Genomic DNA, 25,416 nt, shown 5'->3' with positions numbered 1-25,416 from the left:
CTGTGCTCGTGGTTTTTTGTTCACTTGTTCATTCGAGGCATCTGTGTGTCATTGTCGACGCACTGCAAAGACTTTCACGTAACGAAATAACCAGTCAGCACAGCAGAATATCAGGTAGTAGCCATTACCAATATTGTGGTTGATCGATTTAGTATAACCAAGTTATAGCTGATCATTTCTACAGTCGCTGTCATCGATTTGTAGCTTAGAAACCACGCCTAGGACACCTTGAAGCGACAAACAAAGAAACTCCCCAGGTTGACTACGAGTAGAAACTATTTACCACTCATGGTAGATGGTCTTAATAGGCCTCCTTGCCACGAAATCGCTTGATATCCTATCCCGGTAAGCAGGCCGTTGGAGCCAGCTCAAACAGCTCAAAAAGGCTCTTCACGCAGACTATCAATCACTCGCCAACCGCAGGGGTCTTGGGCTTAGACGCCGGAGTCATCCACGAAAAGGCCGATGCGCCACCGACTGGGTTCGCTGACCTCGGCAGCGTGGCCGATGAGCTCCGCGACTCGGAATTGACCATGCCGCCGAGCTTGCCGTCCTTGAAGCTCGAGATGCTCCCACTAATGCTGCGCTTCTCCCAGCGAACCGTGTGGGTGCTGCTACTCATCGGCGTATTCTCAGCAGCGTTCGTCGCTCCACCAGCAGCGGCGCTCTTCCGCCGGTGCTCGCCGCTGCTCCGTGATGATGACTGTGGCGGTGGTGGTTCGTAGGATTGACCTGTTCGGGTGGACGAAGACGGCGTGCTGCCGCCGCCAGCGGCCGACTTGCTGGGCTTCAGGACCTTCATACGGCTGCGCCCGGCTGGTTGGTAGCCACTCAACCCATTCTCGCCACGCTGGGCTGCAGCGCCATCACCTCCGCTCCCGTTGGCGGCGGCCGCTCCCTGTCGCCAAGAACCCCATATGCCCGGAGTAGACTCTGTGGTTGAGCGGCGAGTGTTATGATTGGTGTCCGAGGACGATAGCGATGGCTCGTCCTTGCCGCTGCTAGTGCTCCTTCCCTTAGTCGACGGTTGTTCGCTCTCTGCGCCGCTCTCAGAATGTGTGCTGGACCCGGTAACGGCTGTCTGCGGCTGATAGGGTGGTAGCGCGAGCGGCGACATTGACCCATGTCCGTGAAGGGCGTCTTGCGACTTGGCGTCCTTCTCCGTCGGCTGCTGGTTGGCTGTATCTGCGGCCTGTCGTGGAGGAGAAGACTTCGCACTGTTGCCCAGGACGAACTCGGGCGCAGAGGCATTGAGTTTCGGTTTCTCAGGGACAATGTTGATCGTGGTTAAGAAACGAAACAGAGAGTCATCCTCAGGTCTCACGAAAGGAACTGACAGTTTGTCCCGGTTGCTGCTGTATAGCGTCATCAGGTTCTGCGAGAACAAGAGATCGGCGCTGTGGGCCCGGAGGGCGTCGGTCCCAATGAAGATGCGAATCGATTTTTTGCTCTCAGGACTTTCAGGAACCTCCAGCCCGGTTACCTCAAAGTTGACCGTCATGTTGGGAATATGCGGCACCGGACCCGGTGACCGTGTCGAGTTCGACTGGCTGACGATAGCCTCGGCAAGATAGACTGTGAGCGTCAAACGACTGATACCATCTGCGCCTTTGTGAACATCGCTAAGTAGATCGAGCTCCTTGGCAAGGGAGTAATCCAAGGTAGATCTTTGTGCCCCTGAACAGACGTCGGCATATAGCAAAGTGTTGTGGGCAAAGTTTTCGGTCAGCCAACACCTCACAATGGCAGGTACCGATCCCAAGACAAACAAGCCCGGGGGCGGCTCTGGTATCTCCACCGGTGATTCCTCCTCCCGTGCCCCGAATACCGAGTTAGTGTCCAAGTGGCCCAGACTGCTGCCTCGGCCAGACGCCACTGAGTGGACAGAATGGACAGAGTGGCCTGCAGAGCTATGCCTCCCGTCCGACTTGTGTGACAGGGACCGCTCCATCATACCGAAGCCACTGGTCGGTCTAATTGGGGCAAAATCGCCCGCCTGGCGAGTGCTCTGACCCCAACCGGAAGCCTGCAGCGCACTCTCATCGAAGCGGACACTGTTGGCACGTGATGCCGCGCCGCGCCGCACCGGCTCGTCCTCTGCGTCCAGGTGCAGGGAGCCAAGCAGATTCTGGCCGTGTTCGTCAAAGTCGTCGAAAACATCGGCGTGCGAAATTTGCAGAGGACCTAGCAAGATGCAATTAGACTTGGACTGTCTATCGGTGCAGGGAAACTCTCAGAGGGAGAGACCACACGGAAAGTGGGTATATACGCACCATGCTGTGGCGTGCCACTCAGGGCACTCGGGAACTGCGGCGTTGCCCATACGGATTTGACCGCAGCGTCCTCAGCTAGGCGCTTCTCTACCCTCATAAGCCTCTCAGCATGACTGTGCTGAGTGACCTGCAGTTGCTTCACCTCCATCTGGACATTGTAAAGCTCGTCCCGGGAGGCGGCGAAGCGGGGATCCATTCCCAGCCGGCTAAGGAGCTTGAATTCGGGCTCGTAGGAAGGAAGGAATACCAGAAGCAAGATGACGGTGGGCCACGAAGCCGATGTTGCGAGTTGTCAGGCACCGAATCGTCGAGGGGAGCCCCTTGTGACTGGCTGGCTGGTTACGTGTGCAAAGCCTGCAATCCCAGCAACTCGACTCTGATCCTAAGTGTCCGCCACCCGCAACATCGCACGCGACGACCTCGTGGTCCCTCGTCGATGTCGCAACGATACAGATCTTTCACGGTGTACGCTTTTGGAGCTAGGATGTATCCGGGATTGCGGGATTCGTGGCTTCTTTCGTCCAAGTAATTATCGAGGCGAGGTTAATCCACGCAAGGACCGGCAATTGAACACGATGTTCTGGTCTCCAAGCGTCGTGCAGTCGAGAAAGAACGTATTGGGGCTGAGGAGATTTTGGGAGATGGCCACTATGCTATGGGAGCGTAAATGCCGGTACGTGTTAAACTTGTGGTGGCTGAGTGACGTTCGATATCGAGTTGCCAACAAGGGTAGAAATGATCGAACGATAATATGTACGTGTGTGTCGGTGCTTGCGAGGGATCGAGGATCACAGCTGGATCACCCAAAGGGAAATCGTCACGGAATCTGTCGGCAGGCGGGTAGATAGTCGACCGAGGAGGTCGATAGATGTGGTCTGGCTGAACGTCGTCAAATTGGTCTATTGTAGTTACCGAGTAGTGGGTGACCGTGGTTGGGTTGAGTATTGATCGACAAGATTAATTGATAGAGTTGGAATACCAAAGCAAGGAGATCGGTATTGTGCGTTTTGCTGTCGTGCTTCCTCTGGTTTGCGGTGGTCCGCCGGCAGTGACAACGAAGGTACTTAGGTAACCTAGAGAATTTGGGGATGGAAATGGATGGTTGGTTGGTTGGAGTCGTCGGCAGATTTGGGGGTCGTAGTAATGTACTGTAACAAGGCCTGGTGGAGTTTTGTGTGGAATTAATGGAATGCGTTAGTCTGGTAAATTGATGCGGGCCAGGAAAGAAAGCATTGACAGACGGCGTGCTTCTGCAGCGAGCAATCTCCACGGCGTTGGAGGCTTGCTAGACCAAAAAAAAAAAAAAAAAAAAAAAAAAAAAAAAAAAAAAAAAAAAAAACCAGTCCTACGATCTTAAAGTTTCGATTGAAAATAAAGATTTTGTTCGTATCAACAACTCATTTTTTTAGGCCGTAAAACTTCATGGGAACCGCCTGTGCGATCAGCCAATAGATGGGGGGAATAAAGCATGTGCAAGGCATGAGTTGGTTGTACACAATTAATTTACTTTGGGAAACACACACCGACAACACACTCGAACACGATTACTGTTTTTGCTGACTTACTGGGTGTTGGTTGCCTACCTACCCCCTAGACATACCTACCTAGGTAGGCTATGTAGGTACCTACCCAAGTACCTCCTCCGTACTGGACCGTGCCTGGGCAGGCGGCTCTCGGACGGGTTCGCACTGATGCGGGAAGCAACACAGCCGTTCGTGCTGCATTGGCGTTTCGTCTTTGGTGACGAGGTGGCACTCTATATTGTTTATGATAACGTTCCTGCAAATCGTCTCCTGATCTGGGATTTGCCTGCATCTGATCCATGGCTTACTTCACTGCACCTCAACTGTACCTGACCTTGCTGACCTATTTTAATATGCATTCAATGTGCAGGGAAATCAAAAACTCTACATAAAAAGAAAGAAATAAAAAAATAGAAATATATTTATTTGCAGATTTCAAGCAGCACCAATGCCTGCTGTCCGGTAAAGGTACCTAGTCAGTACCTACCCAAGGTAGGTAATCTTTATGTAATCTAATATACATGATGCAAGATGGAGGGAGGTAGTTGATAGGTAGCACCGATATATCCAATCCCACCAACCCTAACCCCCAGCTTCCACCCTTTAACTCCAGGGCGCCACCCGCCACTCAGGTAACACATGACCCTCCCCAGGGCCCAGCGTCGCAATCTCGGGGATGATATGCGGTCTCACGGCATCGAAAAACACCCGGTATGCCTCCCCACTCAGGTGCAAGCCGTCGGGAAGTAGGTTCTCCAGATGCCCACATAGACCACACGCCGGGTCCCCAAGGACGGCACCGCCGACGCCGTAGAACCCGGGCGTTTTGGCTACCGCGACGTCCATGAGCTCTTTCCACAGATCGATGAGCACGACGCCGCTGGGCGCCAGCTCGCCGGCCAAATCGCGCGCCACGGCCGAGTACGACGCCGATACCTTTGCGTGGCGCGAGGGGCCGTCGCGACCGTTGGCGCGGTCGATGGCTCCGAGGCGGATCTCGTCGAGCGGCGGCGGCGTCACGAGGAGGATCTTGGGCTTGTGGGCGACGACGTGTGGGTGCGTGACGATGGCGCGCAGGTTGGTCCTGTACTGATCAAGGTCCACGTGCTGGTTATCGACAGGCGAGGGCAGGGCTGCGTCGTTCGCTCCGAGGAGGACGATCAAGTACTTGAGCTGAGGGCCTGCCGGATGAGGAGCCGGGATGATGTCGGGTAGAATTTTGAGGACTTGCGAGGTGTTATAGCCCGAGAATCCTCTGTTTATAACATCATATCGGCGTTGGCAGTCTTTTCCGGATAGTATGCGCTATTGTCAGTTTCAAAGTCCGGGTTGAGCCAGTATCTTCTTGGTGTAGCTCATTTGCAATAAAAGAACAGTCCCGATGGCGTGCAATGGTGATCACACTCACGATTTTGCAATGCGCCTTGGAAAGAGAATCCGCCCTGAACATCGGAAGCGCCCTGGAAGAGCGAGTCTCCAAGAAGAACCACTTGGGGCCAAGGTGCCTAACAGTGCATGTTAGTCAATTCTAACGCTATAATCACTAAAATTATCTAGATATCTCTCTTCAATTAAAACAAGTGACTTACAGCCATTGCGTAAACTTGCAAACTTCAAAAAAAAAAAGTCACCACAAAGTAGATGTAGAGGGGAATCTACTGTCAGCAATCACAGGTGAACAAGATAACTATGCCGAGGAAGCAATTAACCTCAGCCGTGGAAAAGTACGACCAACCCAAAAGATTGAACTATTGTTTTATCCCACAAGCTTTCATTCAGGCGGCAGGAACAGCACTGTTCTTCTATGCAGGCCCGTAGTCACCCCAGAACATGCAAGTCTGCGGGGCTGCCTCATCCCACTTGAGAGCCCGGACATCAGTACTAGGTATTACAATCAACACGCATCGAAAAGCTGCTTAGGGACGCTTCGCGTGATTTGGAGTACAAAAAAAGAAAAAAGAAAAAAAAAGCTCCTGACGAGTTGCATCATTTGCAAGGCAAAATGAAAAAAAAAAAGACTGCACAGAGATGACTTTTTATCGCCTATCTTATAGGCAAATTGTTATTTACTAAATGCTTCCGCGAGACAAGCACATGAATGATACTGACCCCAGCCTCTGGTGGAGAAGCAACTGAACAGGTTGTTTGGTGGGTCGTCGAAAGCTTTAAGAAACCAGCGAGGAAGTGAAGTCCAAGAAACATTCAGCAAACTTCCCAAACATCCGCCAACACCATTTCGGTCTGCCCAAACGGCCATTTGTACTGTTGTCGCTTTTCTGGGCCCGGTAAAGTGAGTTAATCTCGAGAATTCGTCCAGTGCAAACGCTTTTCTTTTTGAACAGAAATGCGGGTTTACGAGTACGGCATCACCGTCTTCCAGTTACTGTCTCCAGCTCAATGGGTACAGACATTCTTCATCCTAGCAGCAGCCGCAGTCCTCGCCCTCACAGTCCTACCCTCGCGAACCCGCAGACTCCTTCTTGACTACGGCGCCCGCGGCGGCTCAAGACCAAGTGCAGCTGCGGCTGGGGACTGGTTAGAGGCCATCACCGCCACCGTCACGTCGTGGGGCCAGATACCGCATTCGTGGTTCGCTGCTTTTTATGCAACCTCGCTGGCCGGTTCAGCCTTCTGGGCATACCAATTCGTCTTCCAGAGTGAACTGTTGCGGGTGATCGCGTCGGCCCAGGATGCTGGCCGTTCCGAAACCGCGGACCAGAGTCTGGTGGCGGTCAAGGTGGCATGGGCTTTGATGGCACTGCAGGGAGCTAGGCGACTATTCGAGCAACTTTTCGTCGTCCAATCTTCGACTTCCAAGATGTGGATCGTTCATTGGGCACTCGGGCTGTCTTTCTACATGTTCATGAGTGTTGCCGTGTGGATCCAAGGTTCAGGTGAGCGCGCCTATGCCTTCACTGCAGAACGAACAGCCAGCGGCGTCAAGTCTCATTCCCAAACCGCTAATTTTGTGTACCCCAAGGCTCTATCCTCGACCAATGGTCAAATCCCAATAATGTCCATGGTGCTGGTCTCAATGTTTTCACTGGCTCTGTCATGTTCCTCATTGCATCAGTGACCCAGTTCAAGTGCCACAGCCACTTGGCAAATCTCAAGAAATACTCGCTCCCCACACACGGGCTCTTCCAGTACACGGTTTGCGCCCACTACACCTGCGAGTGTCTCATCTACTTCTCGCTGGCAATCGTGGCAGCACCGGAAGGGCAACTGTTTAATAAAACGATACTCGCGGCAGTTGTATTTGTTGCAGTCAACCTTGGCTTGACGGCATACGGCACTCGAAAATGGTACGAAACCAAATTTGGCGCCGACAAGATAGCGTCCCGATGGACCATGATCCCCCTGGTGTACTAGTTGATTCACAGAAAAAAATCATGGCCAGATGACAAAAATCGCACATAGCCAATCGGCTTGATCTTATCGTTTGAGGAAAGCACCAAGCTTGTTGCCTAGCTTGGAAACTTTCATGACATCTCGGTATGTGAGGCTCGTCCGTACTGTACGTTCGCTGCGTCCGCCAACAAACGCTTCCTTGGATCGCAACAGGTTCCAGTTTGTAACAGTTGCTTCGGAGAGTCCTTCATCTGCATTTACGTCTGCGATGCCATGGAGATATTTCGTGTAAAGGTCCTGGGTGGTGATGAGAAGGCTTCTTGGTTCTTGTAGCACTCGCCATGAGGGCTCAGACTCTAAAGTTCCGTCATCCTTGCTTTTATGTATGTTGAGACAAATGCTGCCTCCAAGACTGACGGTGCAAACCACCGGGTGATACGCTGGCCCGTCCTGCACATTTGGTGAGTTTCCCGGAAATACATTCCGGAAGGAGGCCATAGCTTGAGTAACCTACCTTGTGTGGCATGATGCCGATGCCCGGAGGGTATTCGTTGATGAGTACATGGTTCGGCCGGCGGTGTGGACTGTCGGAGAAAATGGATCTCTCGCTCGTGTTCGCAAGGGGGATGGTTGCCAGTCTAGATACCACAGGCTCTTCGAGCCATGTTGGTAGAGGTGCGTCCAAGAGAGTGTTGTTGACTAAATCTGAGGGCCAGGTTTGAAGCCTGCGGTGTGTAAGTTGTTTCCATTTTGGTTTGGGGGCCGCATCTATCTGGAACGGCGGTAGCAGCCGCGTCAGTTCGTGGAGAACATACAACGGTGATCCGTGTATGTGGCTGGCAGGGCTGAACGGAGGTTTGCTTTGTCGCCTCGATGATGTTTTTCCAAGGTCCCCTTACCTTGGCTAGGATCTGCCTTTCTTCCTCCTCGGTGAGGAATTCTGAAATGTAAAAAGCAGTGTGTGGGAGAGAATGTATGATGACCTCTTGCAATGAGGTGGGCAGTCTGGGTAGGTCAGCTCCAGCCGTGGGATCTGAAGGCTTGTTATCGTTATCGGTCATAGTTTGCTGGTCCAGGATCGGAGTGGCCGGTTCGGTAGGTGTTTGAGAGTCAGCGAACATTCAACGCAACCATGAAAAGACGCTGTTCTGTTACTCGGTATGAAAATGGAACCGGTAGCCGACTCTCTTTTTTCTTGGAGGTTGGGTTTGGTGGGAAATGCACGCGTGAGGCAAATAACTGCGTCAGCCCGTGTTGCGTGCGTGTCTTCCCTTTCGGGTACACGCCTCAGCTGAATGAAGTCTTGGATGGATTATGAAGGCTGGTAGGCGTGGCGAAGCGGGGTTGGTATCTGTGGCGCGCGGGTCTTGTTCATGCGCTCTGCGCTTCTCCTTTCACTCCCCTCGGCTTTTTTTATTTTTATTTTATTTATTTTATTAAATCCCTCTCTCTCGCTTTGCCTCTCGCTGTTCCGTACAACCTTGGAAGACAGAGATCTGGATTTGCTGGGAACAGGCCACCCCTGCCCAACCCCTGGGTCAGCTGATATTCTTGAGAGTCGTGGGGAGATGATGACGGACTCAGGTCAAGTCTAATTTCGCACTTGACTTGTCGCAAGATTGTCGAATGCACTAAAATCCCAAGAAGTTTACTTTTATCCGGTGGTATTTTGGTTTTAATCCAGCTTAATGGCTGTACGTCATATCACTTGATTCGGCAAGCAGTTCGAGATGGTCTGTTCATGTAATCAGAAGTGTCGGCCATGGGTACGTTCTTGGGCTAGATTCATTGTTTGTTTGTTATGATTTTATTTGCCTTCTCGCCAGTACGCTAGGCACCCCAACCAAGCAAGGCAGGTTCACAAATTGTCGGAGACCGCGAACACCAATCAGAGACAACGGACCCGCAATTCAATCCCGCAATCACTCCCGTCTGTGTCTCGTGAATTGAACCTCGAATGGATGGAAGCCAAACCAAAATGAGCAGTGGGTAATTAATCGCATCTCGCATACCCTAGGTGAATAGGTCTACACAAGATCATTCTGGTCCCGTTAAAAAAAAAACACGAAAGGGACTTCCGGGTTACAAACCAGGAAAAAAGGTGGGCTTCAAGACGATAAAGAAAAAAAAAAAAGAGGACAGACAAGAAAAAAAGAAAAGAAAAGCAAAAAGAAATACGATACAGCCCCGCCAGGTGACAGACAGGCCTGACAAGCCAAGACACCTGTAAGCACAGATAAAGAAGCCCAAGCCAGGCTGCCGGCGGTCGGTTTGACATTGCGTGCAACGCCTCAATCTTGAATTCCAAGCGTGGACCCCCCAGTCCCGACACACCAAAGAAAAACGGCGGCGGGGGCATCAGTGGTTCCCCGTCGTGCCGCGGGCCAATGGCGGCCAGCAGCTGATCAGGATCCTGGTCAAGGGTGGGTCTCCCATCCTCCGTGCGCCCTCTTGTGTCCTTGTGTTGAGTCTTTGCCGTTTCCCCCTACTGCAACGGTCCTTCAGAGATTTGGAAAGCCTCACAGCTTGTCGCTCTCGTTCCAGAAAAAAAAAATACCCCAGGCTATCAATCGATTTTTTCCTACACCAGCAGAGCCTTACCTCTCGAGAATCGATACGAATTTTCGACCGATTGCTGAAACGATTACCGACGACCACGACGACGAAGCAACCACGAAAAAACAAAGGACGGACCCTTTGCCTCCACTCCCGCCCTCAATCCACAACTGCCACGCAACCTCTCCAGTCCCGCAACGCAGGTTGCACGTCTTAAAGAGGCTACCTTGGTCAACGGCGACTCGGCAATCCACGGATCTCTCTGTCACTTTTGCGTTGTACTCTGTACAGACTGACTCTTGGAAATCATTCAGTGATCGGGACTTCTCAGGCCGTTTTTTTGCACGTCTTCGTCACGACTTTGGCATCGATTCGAAACGGCCCTGTGACTGCTATCGCTTTGTCTTGAGAGATCAATCGTCTCCCACTCTCTCAACCGGCCACAGCCTCTTGCGCGCTCCCGAAGTGCCCAGCATGGTGCAAAAGCGTAGTCGGAACACAATTTAAATGTCATGGACGCGCAAAATGCTGTCGACGCCGCCTCCAGGAAGCCACCCGCTTCTCCCGAGAAGGCTCCAGCAGAGCACACTAAATCAACAGGAAATCATACTCCGAAAGGACCATTGAGCCAGAAAGCACCAGCCGAATTTAACTCTTCACCTCCAGTCAGGGACTCGAAGGCGAACAGTCATGACGACGATGGTGGTGCTGATGCAAATTCCGAGGCCGAGACCATAGTGCTGCCAGGCAAGGACGGTCAGCACTCTCCATCCAAAACGCGCAAGCTGATCAAGCATGAAGCCAAGAGCGACACTGAGGAGAGCGCGGCGACAACAATCCCCCCTCGCAAGTCCCACAGCGTGTCCAAGGAGCCTTGCGAGGCTGACAAACCAAGTAGCAAAAATGCGCAATCCAAGGATAGTGCTGCGTCGGACACGTCCATTCTGAAAAAGAAGCGCCCACACGGTGCTTCGGACACGCCGCGGAGCAAAGGCGATGCCAACAGCAACGGCCTTGGCTCTGTTTCCAACTCACCGCCACCTGCATCTTCGTCTTCAGTTCGCCCTCAACTTCTACAACAACCTCGCCGGCGTCGCCTGTCCACGGCCCAGTCTGCGCCTTCCGACTCCGAGTCGATGCGAGGACATTCCCCAAAGCCAACAGTCAGTCATAAGGATAGACCAAATCCCGCAGACAAACTGCTTGGGCACAAAAGAAAAGCCCCAAAAGCCGAGTCTGAGGACGAGGCTGAAACCCACAAGGCTCGACGCCAACGTACTGGTACCATGGACAAGGACAATGGTCACACCAGGCGTCTTGATCGTGAGCAGAGTGCGGGCAATCACAACTCGAACCACGGCGCTGTGAAGTCAGCGAGACCGCATCAAGACAATTACTCAAACTCGCGCGTTAGATCTGTCTCACCAGCAAGTCGCGCACATCGACGCAGCATATCGACACAGCTACCAGGCCAATCCTCCATGGGACCCAGCCACAAAAAGAAAAGAATACCGGCGCCTCTTCAACCAACAGAGTATCACTCGGATGATTCATCACCAGCTGGAAGCCCTCGGTTTCGCGGCTCCAAACTCCGTAGATTGGCAACACCAGCCGCCGCCGAAGTAGCCATCTCGCCTGCCAAAGCACATCATCGCAAGGGTCATCTCGATGCTCATGGACAAACTCAGCTTGCTCGGGCTTGCGCCAAAGGTGACTACGAGTCTACCAAGCAGAGACTGAAAGAGCGCCCCGAGGACCTTAATGTTGCAGACTTCGCGGGTAATACACCACTTCAAATCGCGTCGCTTAATGGCTTTGACTCGATTGTCAAACTGCTCATCGATGCAGGCTGCCAGTTAGACTGCGTTAATAATGACAAGGACACGCCTCTTCTCGATGCCGTTGAGAACAGACATGCGAAAGTTGTGAAGCTTTTGCTGGAGGCGGGTTTGAATCCTCGGAAGGCAAACTTGAATGGCGAGGAGCCGCTTGATTTGGTCGACGACGACGACGAAGAGACGAGGAGGCTTCTAGTGGAAGCGAGACAGAAAATGGGCGAACGTCGTAGGGCTTCTGAGGAACATCAGCCAAGGCAGACCGACGGTCGAGATTCACACGGACCCGAAAGCCCGCGACACTCGCCAGCCACCACTATACCACCTGGAGCTTCTGCTGGTAGGAGGACTGGAACAGTGCGTGCCAACAAAACGAGCAATCATCTGCTGTACATGCCAATGGATGAGAAGACGTTACGCCAAGCCGCTGGTCGTGGTGATGAAGAGACCGTAATGCGAATTCTTCAAGTCCGGGTTCCTTCTGACGACCCAGAGGCCATGGTAGCTGCCGCGCGTGGGGGTCATGATATTATTATGAATCTCCTCCTGGCTCTAGGCAACTGCAACCCGGACCCGGCCCCTGTGAGCTCCATGTCGCCTGACTCGGCCACGCCCATGCTTGCTGCAATTGGTCAGGAAAACATTGCGGTAGTTGAGCTTCTTCTGGGCCAGGCTGGCAAATTTGACCCGACTCGTCGGTTCAAAGGTGAGACTTACTTCGAAATCGCAAAAAGGCGGCAGGGACCACACTGGGAGGACGAGTATCGCATTTTGAAAAAGGCCTACGATGAGCACAGGAAATCCCACAAGGATTCCGCGAGATCAATGGGGCGCGATCTTGAAAAAGAGCAAAAGCGGGCAGCGCAGTTGGACTCGAAAGACGAACAGACGTCTAAGATACATAAGCGCAAGATGTCCAGCCCTCCGGGCGAGCCAAAAAAGACTGCGACTTCCAAGTTGCCTACCAGCCCCAAGGAAAAACGAAGGTTAGAATCAGCGGCGACGCACCGTGACCGCGAAGATCCCTTATCACCGAAACGCGGCCCTGGCCGGCCGAGGAAGGAAGACCGGCTGCCCACAATATCCGTCAACGATCGCGATTCCTCACCGGCAATATCGAAACACACCGCGAAGCCAAAGCGAGCCGAGCCCGATAACGCGGCTATTTCCTCAGAAGGCGAGGCAGTGAAGCCGAGGAGGAAATTGGTGTCGGGCAAGGACTTGAAGGGCGAGAGAGAGAAACAAAGGCGCGCTAGTATGGCATCAACTGCATCTTCACTCAAAGAACCCTCGAGTCCACGGGACCGAGACGACATCACGGATAAGCCTCGGTCGGAGAAGTTTGTTGACAGGGCGAAACAGCTCAAGAGGGACGAGTCTCGTGATCGTCTCTCGGTTTCCAGCGAAGGGTCGGCCAAACGTCATCGTTCTAGTGCGACACCTCCACGGGCATCTTCTGACAAAGATGGAGGTGACGGACCTGCAAAAAGACGGAAACTTGACGTGGAAGGTCTTAAGGAAAAGAAGAAGGCAGCCTCATCAGAAGATCGCCCCAACAAGGGAACGATGTCAAAAGATTCTTCGGTGAAGATTCGCAGGGATCACGATAACGAAGACCGCAGGGAGTCTATGAAGTCCAAGAAGTCTGACCCAAAGCCCGATCCAATCACGACTGATCGCGAACGCAAGGACTCTATCAAGAACCAACCAGCAAGTCTGGAGAAGAACGTTGTCGTTAAGAACGAGGATACCGATGTGGAGATGCGTGATGTTGGATCAATCATTCCGCCTGCTACAGCTCCTCCGATCTCTGAGAAGACTGAAGGGAAGGCCAAGACCCAGGCCGAAATCGAAGCGGAGGAAGAGGCGGAGGCTAGACGGTTAGAGGAGGAGGAAGATATGAGGATAGCGGAAGAAGAAAAGCGCAAACAACGCGAAGAGCGCGAGCGCCGCGGCCGCGAGGAAGAGCAAAAACGAAAGCGTGAAGCAGAGGAGGCCGAAAAGAGACGAAAAGCGGAACAAGAAGAACAAGAACGGAAGCGGAAGGAGGAGGAAGAAAGGAAACGCAAAGCCGAAGAGGAGAGGAAGCGAAGGGAGGCGGAAGCTGAGGAATTGAGGAAACGAAAGGAGGAGGAAGAACGGAGGCGGAAGGAGGAAGAGGAGCGAAAACGTAAGGCCGAGGAAGAGGCTAAACGTATTCGTGAGGCTGAAGAGGCGAGGCAGCGGGCTGAGGAAGAGGAGAGGAGGAAGCGTGAAGAGGAGGAGCGACTTCGCAAGGAGCAGCTCGAAAGGGAGGCTGCTGAGGCCGCACGCAAGAAACGAGAGGAGGAGGAAGAACGCAAGGAACAAGAACGTCTGCGAGAAGCTGAGCGCCGACGAGCCATTAGGGAAGCCGAAGCGAGGCGACTGTTTCTCGAGGCAGAGGCGGTGCGTCTTGGCAAATTACCGCCTTTGCTGCGGTGGCTCGATACTTGTTCGCAACCGAAGGCCACGGAAATAGCCCAAAAGTTCAGCATGATGCAAGGAGTCCGGTATGATTGCATTTGCCCAGAGGCCACAGGCAAGCCTGAGGGTCGGGAGCAGTGGCTGCTGAACACACAGGTTGCGCTGCTCCTTGGCGAGAAGGACCTGGAACTATCCAGATATACAGCCTGGGAGCGAGTGCCAGTGTCCCGGATAGCCAAGATCGTCATCTGGCGCGTGGAGGCTGATCGATATTCTCTGACGAGTCCCAACCTCTACGATCTGGGGAAACGACTGCCAAGCTACTATGGTAAAGAGAATCTCGACAAACTGAGCTACAAGACCATCGAGAAGCTGCGAAACGAAGCTCGACAAAAGTTCCTGGATATGGACTTGTTCTTCGTCAAGGTCAGTCAACAGCTGCCAGAAACAATGATTTCGTCTTGGGCGTAAACTAACTTAATCCGACAGGCCTCCGATCTGATGTTCATCATCCCCACGATCCCTCACCTCCGCAACGTTAAACTCAGTATGGCGTACCGGGAACTGCCAGAGGACGAGTCACTCAAGTTGCAGCCACTTCACAAGTGGAAGACGGACCCAGATGCGAATCGCAACCATGGGTTTGCGCCCGGTAACAAGTACTACATGAATGGCGCCTTAGTTCATGAAAAGACCGCTGGGCTCAGTACGATCAGCAAGACCCCATTTCCTGAGAACCGCACTCCCAGGCGAGGTTTGGTGGCCGTGACCCCAGATGACCCCGAATATGCAAAGATGTGCATGGAGCAAGGGCTGGGACATTTGGTCAATGGACACAGCGGATCCGCATCCCCCGGTATGATCAACGGTACTTCGCCTTCGCCGCGGACAATAGTCCGTCGTCCATCGACGTCGCAGGCTCAAACGAACGGCATAGAACCACAACCTACATCCCCGATCATCAATGGGACCGGTCGCCATCGGCTACCCTCAGGTGCACCACCACATAATCCCACCACAACGACAGCACCAGCCGCAAACCCCGTCAACGGTACGACTACTGAGGCAGACAAAAAGGGTCTCCCATTAGTGGTCAACGGTATCAACGGCATCACCACTACGAACGGCGAGTCCACACCTGGCGACGCCACAACATGACGACGAGACTACCATGTACCTTATGTGCTTTTTTCTTCTTCTCTGACAAAACAGTGTCTTTTTCCTTTCTTGAGTAACAAAGCAAGCAACATTACGAGTCGCTTTGGTCTGTTCAGCAAAGAGACAAAAGAATTGTGGGAATACACGGAAATTTGATTGGCGTTTCTCGTCGTCCCAAACTTTTACGCGGGAAAGGGAAGCTGATGACTGTATATACGTCGTCCCTACCGTTCAAAGTATGATTATGATGAAGAGTCTCGAAATGGCATGGGGTAGAAGCAGAAGGCGGACTTGCGCTACTGGCGGCGTGTTGCGGTTGAGATTTTCAGCTTTGTTCCGAAACCGAGACTCGGAGCTTCAACAGAGGCAGGCCATAGTTTCTACCTCTTATCTATACCTTAACTTTACTTACCATTTCTCGGTGTGTCGTTTCATATGTTGGGGGGCTTAGGTACAAATTTTTAGCACTGATCAAAGAACAAGCGATTGGTTTTAATTTTATTTTACTGTGACTTGGTCGTGTTTTTGCCGTACTTGCTCTTTCTTGCTCAATTGAATGCATCCTCACTAAGACTCTGACAAGGTGAGGGAAGGTCACACACTGCGGAGTGAGTGATCAAAAGTGGGGGCAGGCAGGCAGGCAGGCAGGCAGGCAGGCATCCCATGCCACCTGTGATTGGATGTGGGCCCTGGCCTGTGATAGTCGGTCGCAACTTCCGTTCCTCCCAGTCGTTGGAAACAGGGACCGAGTGGACGATAGCGCGCGGACGAAATCAACCGCATGACATTCAAGACGCACATATCGATCTCAACAAGTGGAATCTCAACAGTCCAGGTCTGGCTGAGTGGGCAGGAAAATGAATCAGAGAAATCGTTCAAACTTCTAAAGGCCAGCACCGATCGGCATGGCGAACGCAGCAACAGCAGCAGCACCGGCGAGGGTGCCGACCCCTCTCCTGCAGAAATTGAAAGTCCCAGCGAAGACGGCTGCGACGAGCGACCCCGCTAGCGCAGCACCGACGACGACTCCAACGACGGTCAAGGACAGCCCAGTCAAGGCGCAGCAGCCCCGACGAACCGCGGCAGCAACATCTCGCACCGCGCCGGTCGCCAACGACCCGCTTTCGGACCGAGCAACGACGCTCTTGATCCGACGCGCGCTCTGTCCACAGCAGCAGCAGCAGCAGCAACATCAACAACAACAACAACAACCGCACCATCACCCGAAGCAGCCGCCGCCTCCGATCGAGTCGGTGCTGCCGCCGCTGACGAGCCGGAACGATGTCGACCTGCAGCTGTACGCCATCATAGCCATCGTGCTCCGCGAGTTCGTCCAGAGCTGGTACGCCAAGATCACCCCCGATGAGGATTTCGTGGCCGAGATCCTGCTCATCATTGCACACATTACGCGGGCCCTGGAGCAGAGGATCAGGAAGGTTGATCTGGAGAGTTTATTGTTTGATGAGCTACCAGAGTTACTGGATAGGCACGTTACAGGTGTGACAAACCCCCCTTTTTCGGTGTTATGACCTTTCCTCCTTCAACCTCTCCCCAGTCCCTTCTGGGAAGCTGGTTATATGGAGTGACTAGCTTCTTTGGTCTTGCTTCATCTTGCCGTTCCCGATCGAATCCATGTGTCATTTGTCACGGAACTAGTTTCTGATTCATCAAGACATCTCCAGCGTATCGGGCGGCCCATCAGCCAATAGTGCAACCCCCACTACAGGCCAACCCTCGGGAGATTTATCATTCGCTGTGGCCGACGCCCGCACTGTCTCCAACGCCTAACCAGGATGGGACCGAGTCCGAGGAGCGCCTGGCTGAGAACGAGGCCGCATATCGTCACTTATTGGTTCAAGGGGTACTCGCGGTTCTTTTGCCCACCGAGGACCTCGAGAATCCGTGTCTGACGGCGCTGGTTGGGCAGATCATCTCGGAGCTGATCATCGGAGGGGTGGTCGCAAAGAAGGCGTCGGAACCGTGGATGTTGTACGAGGGCTTTTGTATCTTGGCTCGAGTGGCGGGCAGGAAGTCAAGCTCGCCACCCTCCGAGAGCAGGACCAAGGTCAACGACAACACAGATCCGCTGATGAAAGGATCTAGACCAAGCTGGGCACATTCAATCCGGCAGTTGTTTTGGTCTGTGGTGCAGCTAGGTTTCTTTGCGTTCACCATCATGCGCAGTCTAATAACCACCACCACAACATACCGCTCAGTACCCTCACGGTTGGGAGCTGCCAGTGGATGGTCGGTTAAAGGGGTGGCACTCAGCCAAGGTCCAGCAGCTGATACCGCAAAATCATCGACACCTTACGAACCCCTGGCACAGATGAGCACTAATAAGGTGCCGTTATTAGCCTTCAGGATTTGGCCGACAGTATCCAATCTCATCGAGTTGGATTCGCGCATGCCTTGGCTCAGTGGAGGCCTATCGCTCCTCCAGTGGCTGGCAATGACGGGTCCTGGCCAGTTAGCTGGTCTAGATGGCCCTGTTGACAGGTAGGCTGAAATCTTATGTTCTAATCGCCCCCTTTTGATCCATCATATTTTGATCCATCATACATTGCTGGTCACTCTTTCACGTTCATTCACTGTCACATCTTCACTCTCTTCATTTAATCCACGAGGGCTTCGCCTCATGGTTGCATAAGCCGTGCATGAGCTTCAAGTCACTGGACCTGCTCACGGTTCTAGTCAATCCGTGCTTACTCTACATACACCCTTCATTTACCCTATACGCTATTGCATATACGCGGTGTTTTACTTGTTATCGCCTGCACACCCTCCACCTACACAGCACCACCACCTTAACTTATGCCGTGAAGCAAGTGTGCCCTGCGCCATGGGGGGGTGGGTGGTTACATATCAGTCAAATCAAGATTGATAACGAAGTCTGAAGAAGTCAGTTGTTTGTGGACCTATCCAGTCCCAATCAGAAGCCACCCCAGATATACCCTAATGATTCCGTCATGTTTTATTTGTTCTTGATTCTTTGGATTCTTTCGTGGATGGGCTTGTTGCAGACCGTCAGCGCGGTAAGGCCACAGCTGTCCAATGCTAGGGTTTCAAACGGCTAAAGTGGTCATGTACGATGTCGACGCCCGCCCCTCTTATGGCTGCAGTGCAACACGGCACCACATCGGGGAGAAAGGCTGCGGCCGAATCGGTGGCCTTGACCATCTCCAAAGACCGTGCGTCCGGGCAATTGTGCATCGTGACTTTCCTCTTTTGATGGGTGGTGTGTGGGAGAGAAAAACACACTTCTTTCTGGGCTCTGGGGATGAGATGCTGGGCCGAGTGGGGCGCGGAATTTACTATGCTTCCAGTACAACCCAGCAGCTGACCAATGGCGCACTCGCGGACGAGAAATGTGAACTGCAAGATGCAGGTTGCCAAGAGGATCGGGGTGGGTGGGGACCCGCCTTGCCTGGCTTCGTCCATCCGGGAGCTTTCTCTACGCGCCTAGAGCTCTGAGGGGGTGGGCGTGATCCCCCTTTAGTTTCCCATCTCTGGTTCGCGAATGCAGAGTGCAGGGATCTGCCCGAGGGCATCGCAGCAGTAGCAACAGCCACAGCAAAGGAAAAAAAAAAAATTGCTTGCTTCCCTTCTCTTGGTTGGCCGCATGCCTTGGCAGGAAAACAGCGGTACCACATGTGCTTGTCAAGCGACAGGCCACTTTTCTCCCCATAATCCAAGCCATTATTTCATCCTGTCGATGCGCTTGTCGCAGGGTGAAGACGATGATGTCTCTCGCCCCATTACCATATCCCCCTGCAGGTCCAACAAGTCGCTGCCGTCTTATCTGCCGCCCTGTGTCGCATTGTGCTTTAAGCAAATTGTTTCGCCTTGGGTTTGTCAGCCATGCAGGCTCTATATAACGTCAGTCACACCAGAGCCGGCCGGCCATTGTAGCCAAATCCGGACCTTGGGCGAGCCAGATCGGCAGTTTGCGTTGCAGCGCACATAGTAGATGGGCAAGTGATACTATCAGAAACTGTGCTGCTTCCTGCCCCCTCGTCCCATGCTTGCTGGTACCCTTAACATGTGCTACCTACCCTACTACCCCTTAGCAGGATATGGTCCCCGCCTGGCATGCGCGTACCCCAAAAAAAAAAAAAAAAAAAAAAAAGGTATCCCCTGCTCTTCACACTGGTTACCTGAAATCGCTGGTTCAGAGATACCTGCTGGCAGTCTGTCTTCTCATCGGCTGCATTTGGGGGCTACTGCTCTTCTCCCTCTAGCACCCATCCACTAACAGTACTCCCCAATGCCGCAACATCCGTTACTTGTTGCGAAGCCAAATTTAACAGCGGACGATGTTGACAATCCTTCTCCTTTCGTCATGACCGACCCAAATCCTTTTGCAGCCCAACCCACGTACCAAGTCAAAGTACCCCCCAAACCTAGCCCACCAACCCCACCGAGAGAGCCACTGAACTAACGTTAACCCTCTCGTGCTTTGCTTTGCTTTGCTTCCATTCATCTTCAATAGGCTCCTTTCCCAAGCTATCTCCCGCCATGTGCTGGACCCCAGCCAGTTCCCCACTATCCTGCGCACCCTCCGCGGCGTACTGTTCCCCAACAACGCCATGGGCAAGTCGTCCTTGACCCCGCCGGCTAACGACGAGGAGCTACGCCTTCTGAGGCTCCGCTGCGCCGCTTCGCTGTATGCTCTCATCCCAAGGCCGTTGGCCAAGCTGTATTTTGGCAAAAGTGGGAAATCGAATGTTGGCGGCCGCGTCGACAGCAGCCGACCCCCTACGCGGTCCGTACCGATGGCCAAGTTCTCCTCACCGCCTCAGAAGACCAGCTCTTCAGCAGATGACTCTCGTGACCGTCCCACGGGCGCTACGATCCCTGCTCTTGCATCAGCATCGGAATCGAACGCAGCAGAGACCAACCGGGCTGCAGCCCCCACCGGCTGCGGTCCACCACTTGGTCACTCAGACGCCGAGGATGAGCGCGCAGTGGCCGAGCTCGATGCGGATTTGTTGGACGTCTTTTCCGACGCATATTGCAACAAGCATCTGATGTACGGCATCGTAGAGTTGATCCTCGTACGTCTCGTTCCTGAACTGGCGGAAAGGGGTGTTGTTGAGCTCTTAGGTGAGCGGTTGAGCTAGAGGGGGGGGGAGAGACCTGGCCCTACCTCGGCTTGTAGATAACTTACACGTACATGTACTCGTTGCTTTCTGATATTTATGATACCACAACAATATTTTACCTCCGCGCTCTCCTGTCATGTCTCCCTGTAGTTGGGCCATTAGGGAGTAGTGGGCCCGAACACTATCGTGTACGCTTTGCCTGTCAAGTTTTAGGGTGGACTTGTTTTTTTTTTTTTTTTTTTTTTTTTTTTTTGTTTTGTTTCTCATTTGTTCATTTGTCTGCCCCCTCCCTGTTGCTGGATTCATATTGGTTAGTTTTGGTTTTCTTTTCCTACCTTGGTAGGGGGGTTTGCTTAACCACTCTTGCCTTTGCATGTGATTTTGGGATATTGGAGTCAAGTGTAAAGAAAAGACAAAACAAATGAAATCCCACCAGAAAAAGGCCTGCTAGTCACGCCAGAAGCGCTTGCGTCGACAAAATGGAAACGAATGACGATGCAATGAAGGTAGAGCACCATTGGTAACCCAGGACTATGACAGAGTTGGCCACGCACAAACATAATGGATGGTTGTTCATGTACGATAACGTGATGCCAATAGGATGCAAGCAGCCTCAAATGATGTCTTGTAATACCCCACATGCTCGTAGCCTAGGCGTATAACGATATATGTAAGCAGAAAAGGGTTGTTGGTGAAGACGAAATGCCATGAGTAACATGTTCCACCAAATGTGCTGCGTGGAAGCATTAGAGTGAGTGATCAGTATGCATAGGGAGGTGTAAGAGTAAATAAATGTGGGGAAAACAATGTTGCAAAAAGATTTGATGGGCCTAATCCAATGAGGCATTGTGTTGTGTTGTGGAAGTAAAGTGAGGAAAAAGATACAGCAGTTGTGGAACTTTGCCAGATTATCTTTGAAGAAAAAGAATATCCTCAAGGTTCTCGAGTCTTGCGACTCCCATGTTTTCTCTTTGTTGTTCCCCCATTTGTCCCTCCTATTCTCCCTCTTGACCAGTTACACATCCTACCTTTTTGTGCCATCCCCAAAAGAGTGAATCCTCCTTTGTACGTGACAAAAAAGATGAGAAAAAGAAAGAAAAAACAATATGAAAATAAAAATAAATTCCTCGTGAAAATATAATGACAGATCTGTTGTTGATCGTGTATATACCCGCCATCCTGGTTCCATTCCAATAGATGCCGAAAAGCCAGCGCAAAGCAATGAGATATTCAAAAATAAAGCAAAAACTAAATGAACAAGCCCAAATGTGTTCCGGAATTAGGGGTAAGTAAAATAAAATAAAAGAGGCTTCGAAAAAAAAGAAATTGGCACAAATACATGGATAATGTGAAGGGACCCGGCTATGATGGCTTGTCAGTCTGATTAATGAAATAATAGCAAAAATGCATTCAAGGAGCTTTGTAAATGCAGTGGAGGAAATCGACCCAGATAAACCAATCAAAGAGGATACGGTAAAAAAAATGTTTCGCGTGAGCGCCAGAGAGTCTTCTTCCAGAAAACTGACTACAAAGGGTGAGATTTTGTACGAGGTGGCCCTCGGTTTGGTGGGTATATGCGTATGTATATGCGTGGGCGGGCGGTTGTATATAAGATGCCGTTTTTTGGTGTAGGAGGAATTTTGAGCCAGCGATGGCCGTTGGTGGATGTAAATTAATGAATAGGTTGTTGTTCTGGAAAGTCTCGTATGGTTGGTTCGTTCAGACTGACATGCTGGTGGCCTCCAATTTGATCATGTGGGAATGCAAGTTGGGCTGTGGTGCGTGAGACAACTCGGCCTCACCCTCGGGGATTCTTGGAAGGCCCGACATACAACCACTTTGTTGTTGTTGTTGTTGCTGCTGCTGCTGTTGCTGCATTTGCATCCCGGCTGGTTGCTTGCTGTTCATCTGTAAGCCAAGCTTCTCCGTCAAGCGGAGAACCGCATAGTAGTCGGTTGAATCACCAGCTCCATTCTGAATATAGCTCAAGAGTGTGTCCACCGCTCTTCGTGCGTTTTCCTGAGTTGGCGAGCCAGGTCCAGAGCCACCCGGTGTTACGACAGGGACAGGTGTTCCCGTGGATCGAGGTCCGATAAGACTGTTGTTGCTGCTACTCCTGCGGAGCTTGGGGGATACGACTGAAGCGTCCATAGCAAAAGGTTGGGCCATAATATCGTGCATCGGTGACTCGAGGGCAGAGGACGGTGCAGTGGACACCGCGGAGTACTTGGAGCTCATTGGCTCGCTCTCTTGGGGCTGGTTCATGCCCTCGATATCGAGGATCGGCAAGGTCTGGCTGCGTTGGCGTGGAAAACTGGGGTGTCCTGCTAGCCCATGTCTGGATGGGTCAGACAAAAAGCCGCCGACTGGCGTGTCGGGAGAAAAGTTGAACGTTGCTGGGCTCATGCCTGTGTTTGAGAATGAGGAAGAGGCTGAGTTGTCGGTTAACAGTCCGGACAAAAACGTAGGGTTGGGTGGTATTGCTCTGTACGAACCACTCTCTGCCGTAAAATCCATCAAGCTGTTGGCCCCTTCCTTCTCGTCATCGCTCCGTGCTGCAGACAGTGGTGACGGTAACAGGTTCAGGTTGGCATGGGTATGCGGCGACGCCGGCGAGATGGTGGAATGAGAGATGCATGTTTCCGATGCTCTTCGCAGAAGCTTGGGGGCCTTGATGCCGTGCCTTTGCTTAAACTTTTCTAGCCAAGTTGTGGACTGGAATTGCTTCAACAGGTTGTCGGATGTGCCGGGCGTGTTTTGACAGAAGATAATGGCCTTTTCTCTGATCTCTTGATCGGAAACAGGTACGCCACTTTTCTTGATCCAGTTGGATAAAGCTTTTTCAATGTCGGCCGTGCCAGTCTTGCCCCTAGCCATCCGTTTAACGGGTGACTCGCTTCGTTCGGTTGGATTCAAAAACTTTTCCTTGTTGCGCAGGACCTTTGAAATAGTGCTGAGTGAGGTGTTTTCCGGGCCCGGTCAGCTTGTTGCCCAGAAGGCAGAAGAGTTTTACACCCTTTCTCAAATCATGAAAAAATAAGAACCTACCTCCTTTCCACGCCAAACTTGGCACCGATTTCAGTCTGCTTCAGGCCACTGTTGTCGCGATGAAACAGACAAATCTCTCGTCGCATTTCATCCGTTAAAGTCTTCCGCGGCGCCGTGGCTGTGCTGGAAGTCGGCGTCTTGGAACCTCGGAGTGGCTGCACGGCAAGGGGCGTGGGCATCGCGATTGGGGGCGCTGAATAGCTGCCCGGATTTCGCAGAGCACCGGGGTTCGTCAACATGCTCGGCCACGTAGGATTTGTAATCAGCGGATGTAGCTGTGGATGTCCTGAGTGCGGCGCTTGGTGGTGATGTTGCTGTGGCTGCGATACTTGCGGCGCATGAGTTGAAGGAAGAGGTGGAGGTCCCATCCTGTTGTTCATGGGTTCCGAGGGTAGCCCGTGGCTCATGGGGTCCACACCGAAGGTGTAGTTGGCGTTATAGTCTTGCATCGGCGCGCTCTGGGTGTATGAAATATCTACCCAGTGAGGCTCGCCACCGACGCCTGCATGTGCTCCTCCGTCATTTCCGGTTGCACCAAAGCCGCCCTGGTCCGTGGCCAGCGGGCTTTCCCCGCCCATGGCACTGGAGCCGATGATCTGATGATGCATCCTGGGCTGATCCCAACCAAATGCAACGTCCAACTTCATTCGCAACCGGCCGCCCGAAAAGAGGCGATGACGGGAAAGGAGGCTGTGTGGCCTCTTCGACCCAAGCCGGAGAACTCGGCAGAAGCGAAGCGGTGTTTGCCAGGAGCCTCAAGATTCGTAGCGCTGTGGCTGGTCCGATCTCTTGAAGGGATATGATTTTTTTGCCCAACTTGGCCTGGGTCCTCTTCAGCTGGTTCTCGGTCTGTCAGTGAACAACAGTCTGAGACACCAGACGATAGACCGGGGCCAACGACGCCTTCGGAATATGGACTGAACAAGACTCAAAAGACAGCCTCGAAGCCGTGTAGAAAACTCGCGTGAACGAATGAATGGCGCAGGCTACAAAAAGCCAACTCGATATCAAAAGGCCGAATTTGAATAAGAATGGGAGTAGAAACAAATAGGAGACTGAGTATAAAAAGTTATATGTGCATACAAATCTCAAACAGAGGTTTGTTGATACTTACACCGGTGGTGCATTTGGCCAAAGGAGGGGGGACTCGATATAGCGAGCAAGCACGGATCAGCTGCAGAAAGCAGACGCCGCAATGCAGTCTGGACACTGGCGAGGCGGGACCCCTTTGAGATAAATCCAACGACAGCGGAGCGGCATAATGGTGTGGGCCAGTGGAAATCGAGCAGGGCCTGACCACAAGGAGCAAAGAGAGGAATAAAATAAATAAAATAATAAAAAGAGATAGGGCAGGACAAGGGCGTGTGTGTAGGTGCGGTACTTCTGAAGTCTGTGGATTCTGTTGTGAGGGTGAGGTACCTGCTCTAACAATCCATAGGCATCGTAAATGTAATGTACCCAACTGGGTCATGAATGATTTGGGGGTGGTGCAATCCCCTGTCCGGGCTGGGTACACGGACGAAGGTTAATCGACAGGGGTCAAGGAACAGGGATTCAGCAGTTAATAATACCAAAGTAAGGGTGGGTGAGTGGATGGTGTCGTCCAGGGGACGAGAAGAAAAGGTTGCGAGGGGGAGGGGGAAGAAGAATGGATGGAGTTGGTGCGGTTGCCAAATGCACAGAGAGAGGAGAAAGAAACTTGTTGGATGCCCTCAAATCTTTGATTGGGCTTGTTTATTTTGTAACTTGTCATAAATCGACTCTTGGGTTACATATTACAGTACTCAGTTTTATGTGTTTTAATTTAGAGAAAGCGTGGAGGTAAGTGTTTGACGATGCAGAAAAAGAAAAGGTAAAGAAACGAGCAAGTATTGGTGAAGAAGCACAATTTTGTCTCGCGGCAGCATAGCATGCTGTCCCGGTTTCGTTGTGTATCCGCGCCGGGCCCTGCTCGCATCATGTTCAGGCAGCTTGTCCTGTTCCTGGGTAGCTAGGTAGGTACCTATCTAGCCGGCCTGTTCTGGTTCTGGCTTTTCTTGGCGCACCAACTCCCTTGCGTCCTGGAACGAAACGACGTGCTGGGGGTGAGGTTGGTCACCACACAAACCTGTACCAGTAGGGT

General features: G+C 52.3%; 7 protein-coding genes across 7 annotated transcripts; 3 read left to right on the top strand and 4 right to left on the bottom strand.

The window, feature by feature from the left end:
* Positions 1–117: 117 nt before the first annotated feature.
* On the bottom strand, positions 118–3,449 carry PgNI_03155 (uncharacterized protein). Its single transcript, XM_031123210.1, has 2 exons — positions 2,274–3,449; positions 118–2,184 (listed from the first exon to the last, which is right to left on the bottom strand). Exons 1-2 carry the CDS (start codon positions 2,467–2,469, stop codon positions 407–409), a joined length of 1,974 nt encoding a protein of 657 aa, XP_030983953.1. The 5' UTR covers positions 2,470–3,449; the 3' UTR covers positions 118–406.
* Positions 3,450–4,199: 750 nt separating this feature from the next.
* Positions 4,200–5,525, bottom strand: PgNI_03154 (uncharacterized protein). The gene is made up of 3 exons (XM_031123209.1): positions 5,386–5,525; positions 5,205–5,301; positions 4,200–5,082 (listed from the first exon to the last, which is right to left on the bottom strand). Exons 1-3 carry the CDS (start codon positions 5,389–5,391, stop codon positions 4,400–4,402), a joined length of 786 nt encoding a protein of 261 aa, XP_030983952.1. The 5' UTR covers positions 5,392–5,525; the 3' UTR covers positions 4,200–4,399.
* Positions 5,526–5,849: 324 nt separating this feature from the next.
* On the bottom strand, positions 5,850–8,472 carry PgNI_03152 (uncharacterized protein). Its single transcript, XM_031123207.1, has 3 exons — positions 8,047–8,472; positions 7,662–7,919; positions 5,850–7,597 (listed from the first exon to the last, which is right to left on the bottom strand). The coding sequence occupies exons 1-3, from the start codon at positions 8,266–8,268 to the stop codon at positions 7,232–7,234; spliced, it is 846 nt and encodes a 281-aa protein (XP_030983958.1). The 5' UTR covers positions 8,269–8,472; the 3' UTR covers positions 5,850–7,231.
* On the top strand, positions 5,850–8,472 carry PgNI_03153 (uncharacterized protein). Its single transcript, XM_031123208.1, has 2 exons — positions 5,850–6,690; positions 6,777–8,472. The coding sequence occupies exons 1-2, from the start codon at positions 6,141–6,143 to the stop codon at positions 7,166–7,168; spliced, it is 942 nt and encodes a 313-aa protein (XP_030983959.1). The 5' UTR covers positions 5,850–6,140; the 3' UTR covers positions 7,169–8,472.
* A 1,196-nt stretch (positions 8,473–9,668) lies between these two features.
* PgNI_03151 (uncharacterized protein) lies at positions 9,669–15,658 on the top strand. Its single transcript, XM_031123206.1, has 2 exons — positions 9,669–14,409; positions 14,473–15,658. The coding sequence occupies exons 1-2, from the start codon at positions 10,216–10,218 to the stop codon at positions 15,139–15,141; spliced, it is 4,863 nt and encodes a 1,620-aa protein (XP_030983957.1). The 5' UTR covers positions 9,669–10,215; the 3' UTR covers positions 15,142–15,658.
* Positions 15,659–16,046: 388 nt separating this feature from the next.
* Positions 16,047–20,218, top strand: PgNI_03150 (uncharacterized protein; the record flags this gene model as incomplete). The annotated part of the gene is made up of 3 exons (XM_031123205.1): positions 16,047–16,638; positions 16,824–19,531; positions 19,634–20,218. 2 exons carry the CDS (start codon positions 16,047–16,049, stop codon positions 17,642–17,644), a joined length of 1,413 nt encoding a protein of 470 aa, XP_030983956.1. The 3' UTR covers positions 17,645–19,531; positions 19,634–20,218.
* Positions 20,219–21,965: 1,747 nt separating this feature from the next.
* Positions 21,966–24,569, bottom strand: PgNI_03149 (uncharacterized protein; the record flags this gene model as incomplete). The annotated part of the gene is made up of 2 exons (XM_031123204.1): positions 23,295–24,569; positions 21,966–23,199 (listed from the first exon to the last, which is right to left on the bottom strand). Exons 1-2 carry the CDS (start codon positions 23,939–23,941, stop codon positions 21,966–21,968), a joined length of 1,881 nt encoding a protein of 626 aa, XP_030985234.1. The 5' UTR covers positions 23,942–24,569.
* Between the last annotated feature and the right edge of the window lie 847 nt (positions 24,570–25,416).

Source organism: Pyricularia grisea, assembly GCF_004355905.1.
Source record: "Pyricularia grisea strain NI907 chromosome Unknown Pyricularia_grisea_NI907_Scaffold_2, whole genome shotgun sequence".
In the NCBI taxonomy this organism is placed as follows: Eukaryota; Fungi; Ascomycota; class Sordariomycetes; order Magnaporthales; family Pyriculariaceae; genus Pyricularia; species Pyricularia grisea.
Note: the sequence above shows the minus strand (reverse complement) of the source record. Positions and strands in the feature narration are given on the sequence as shown.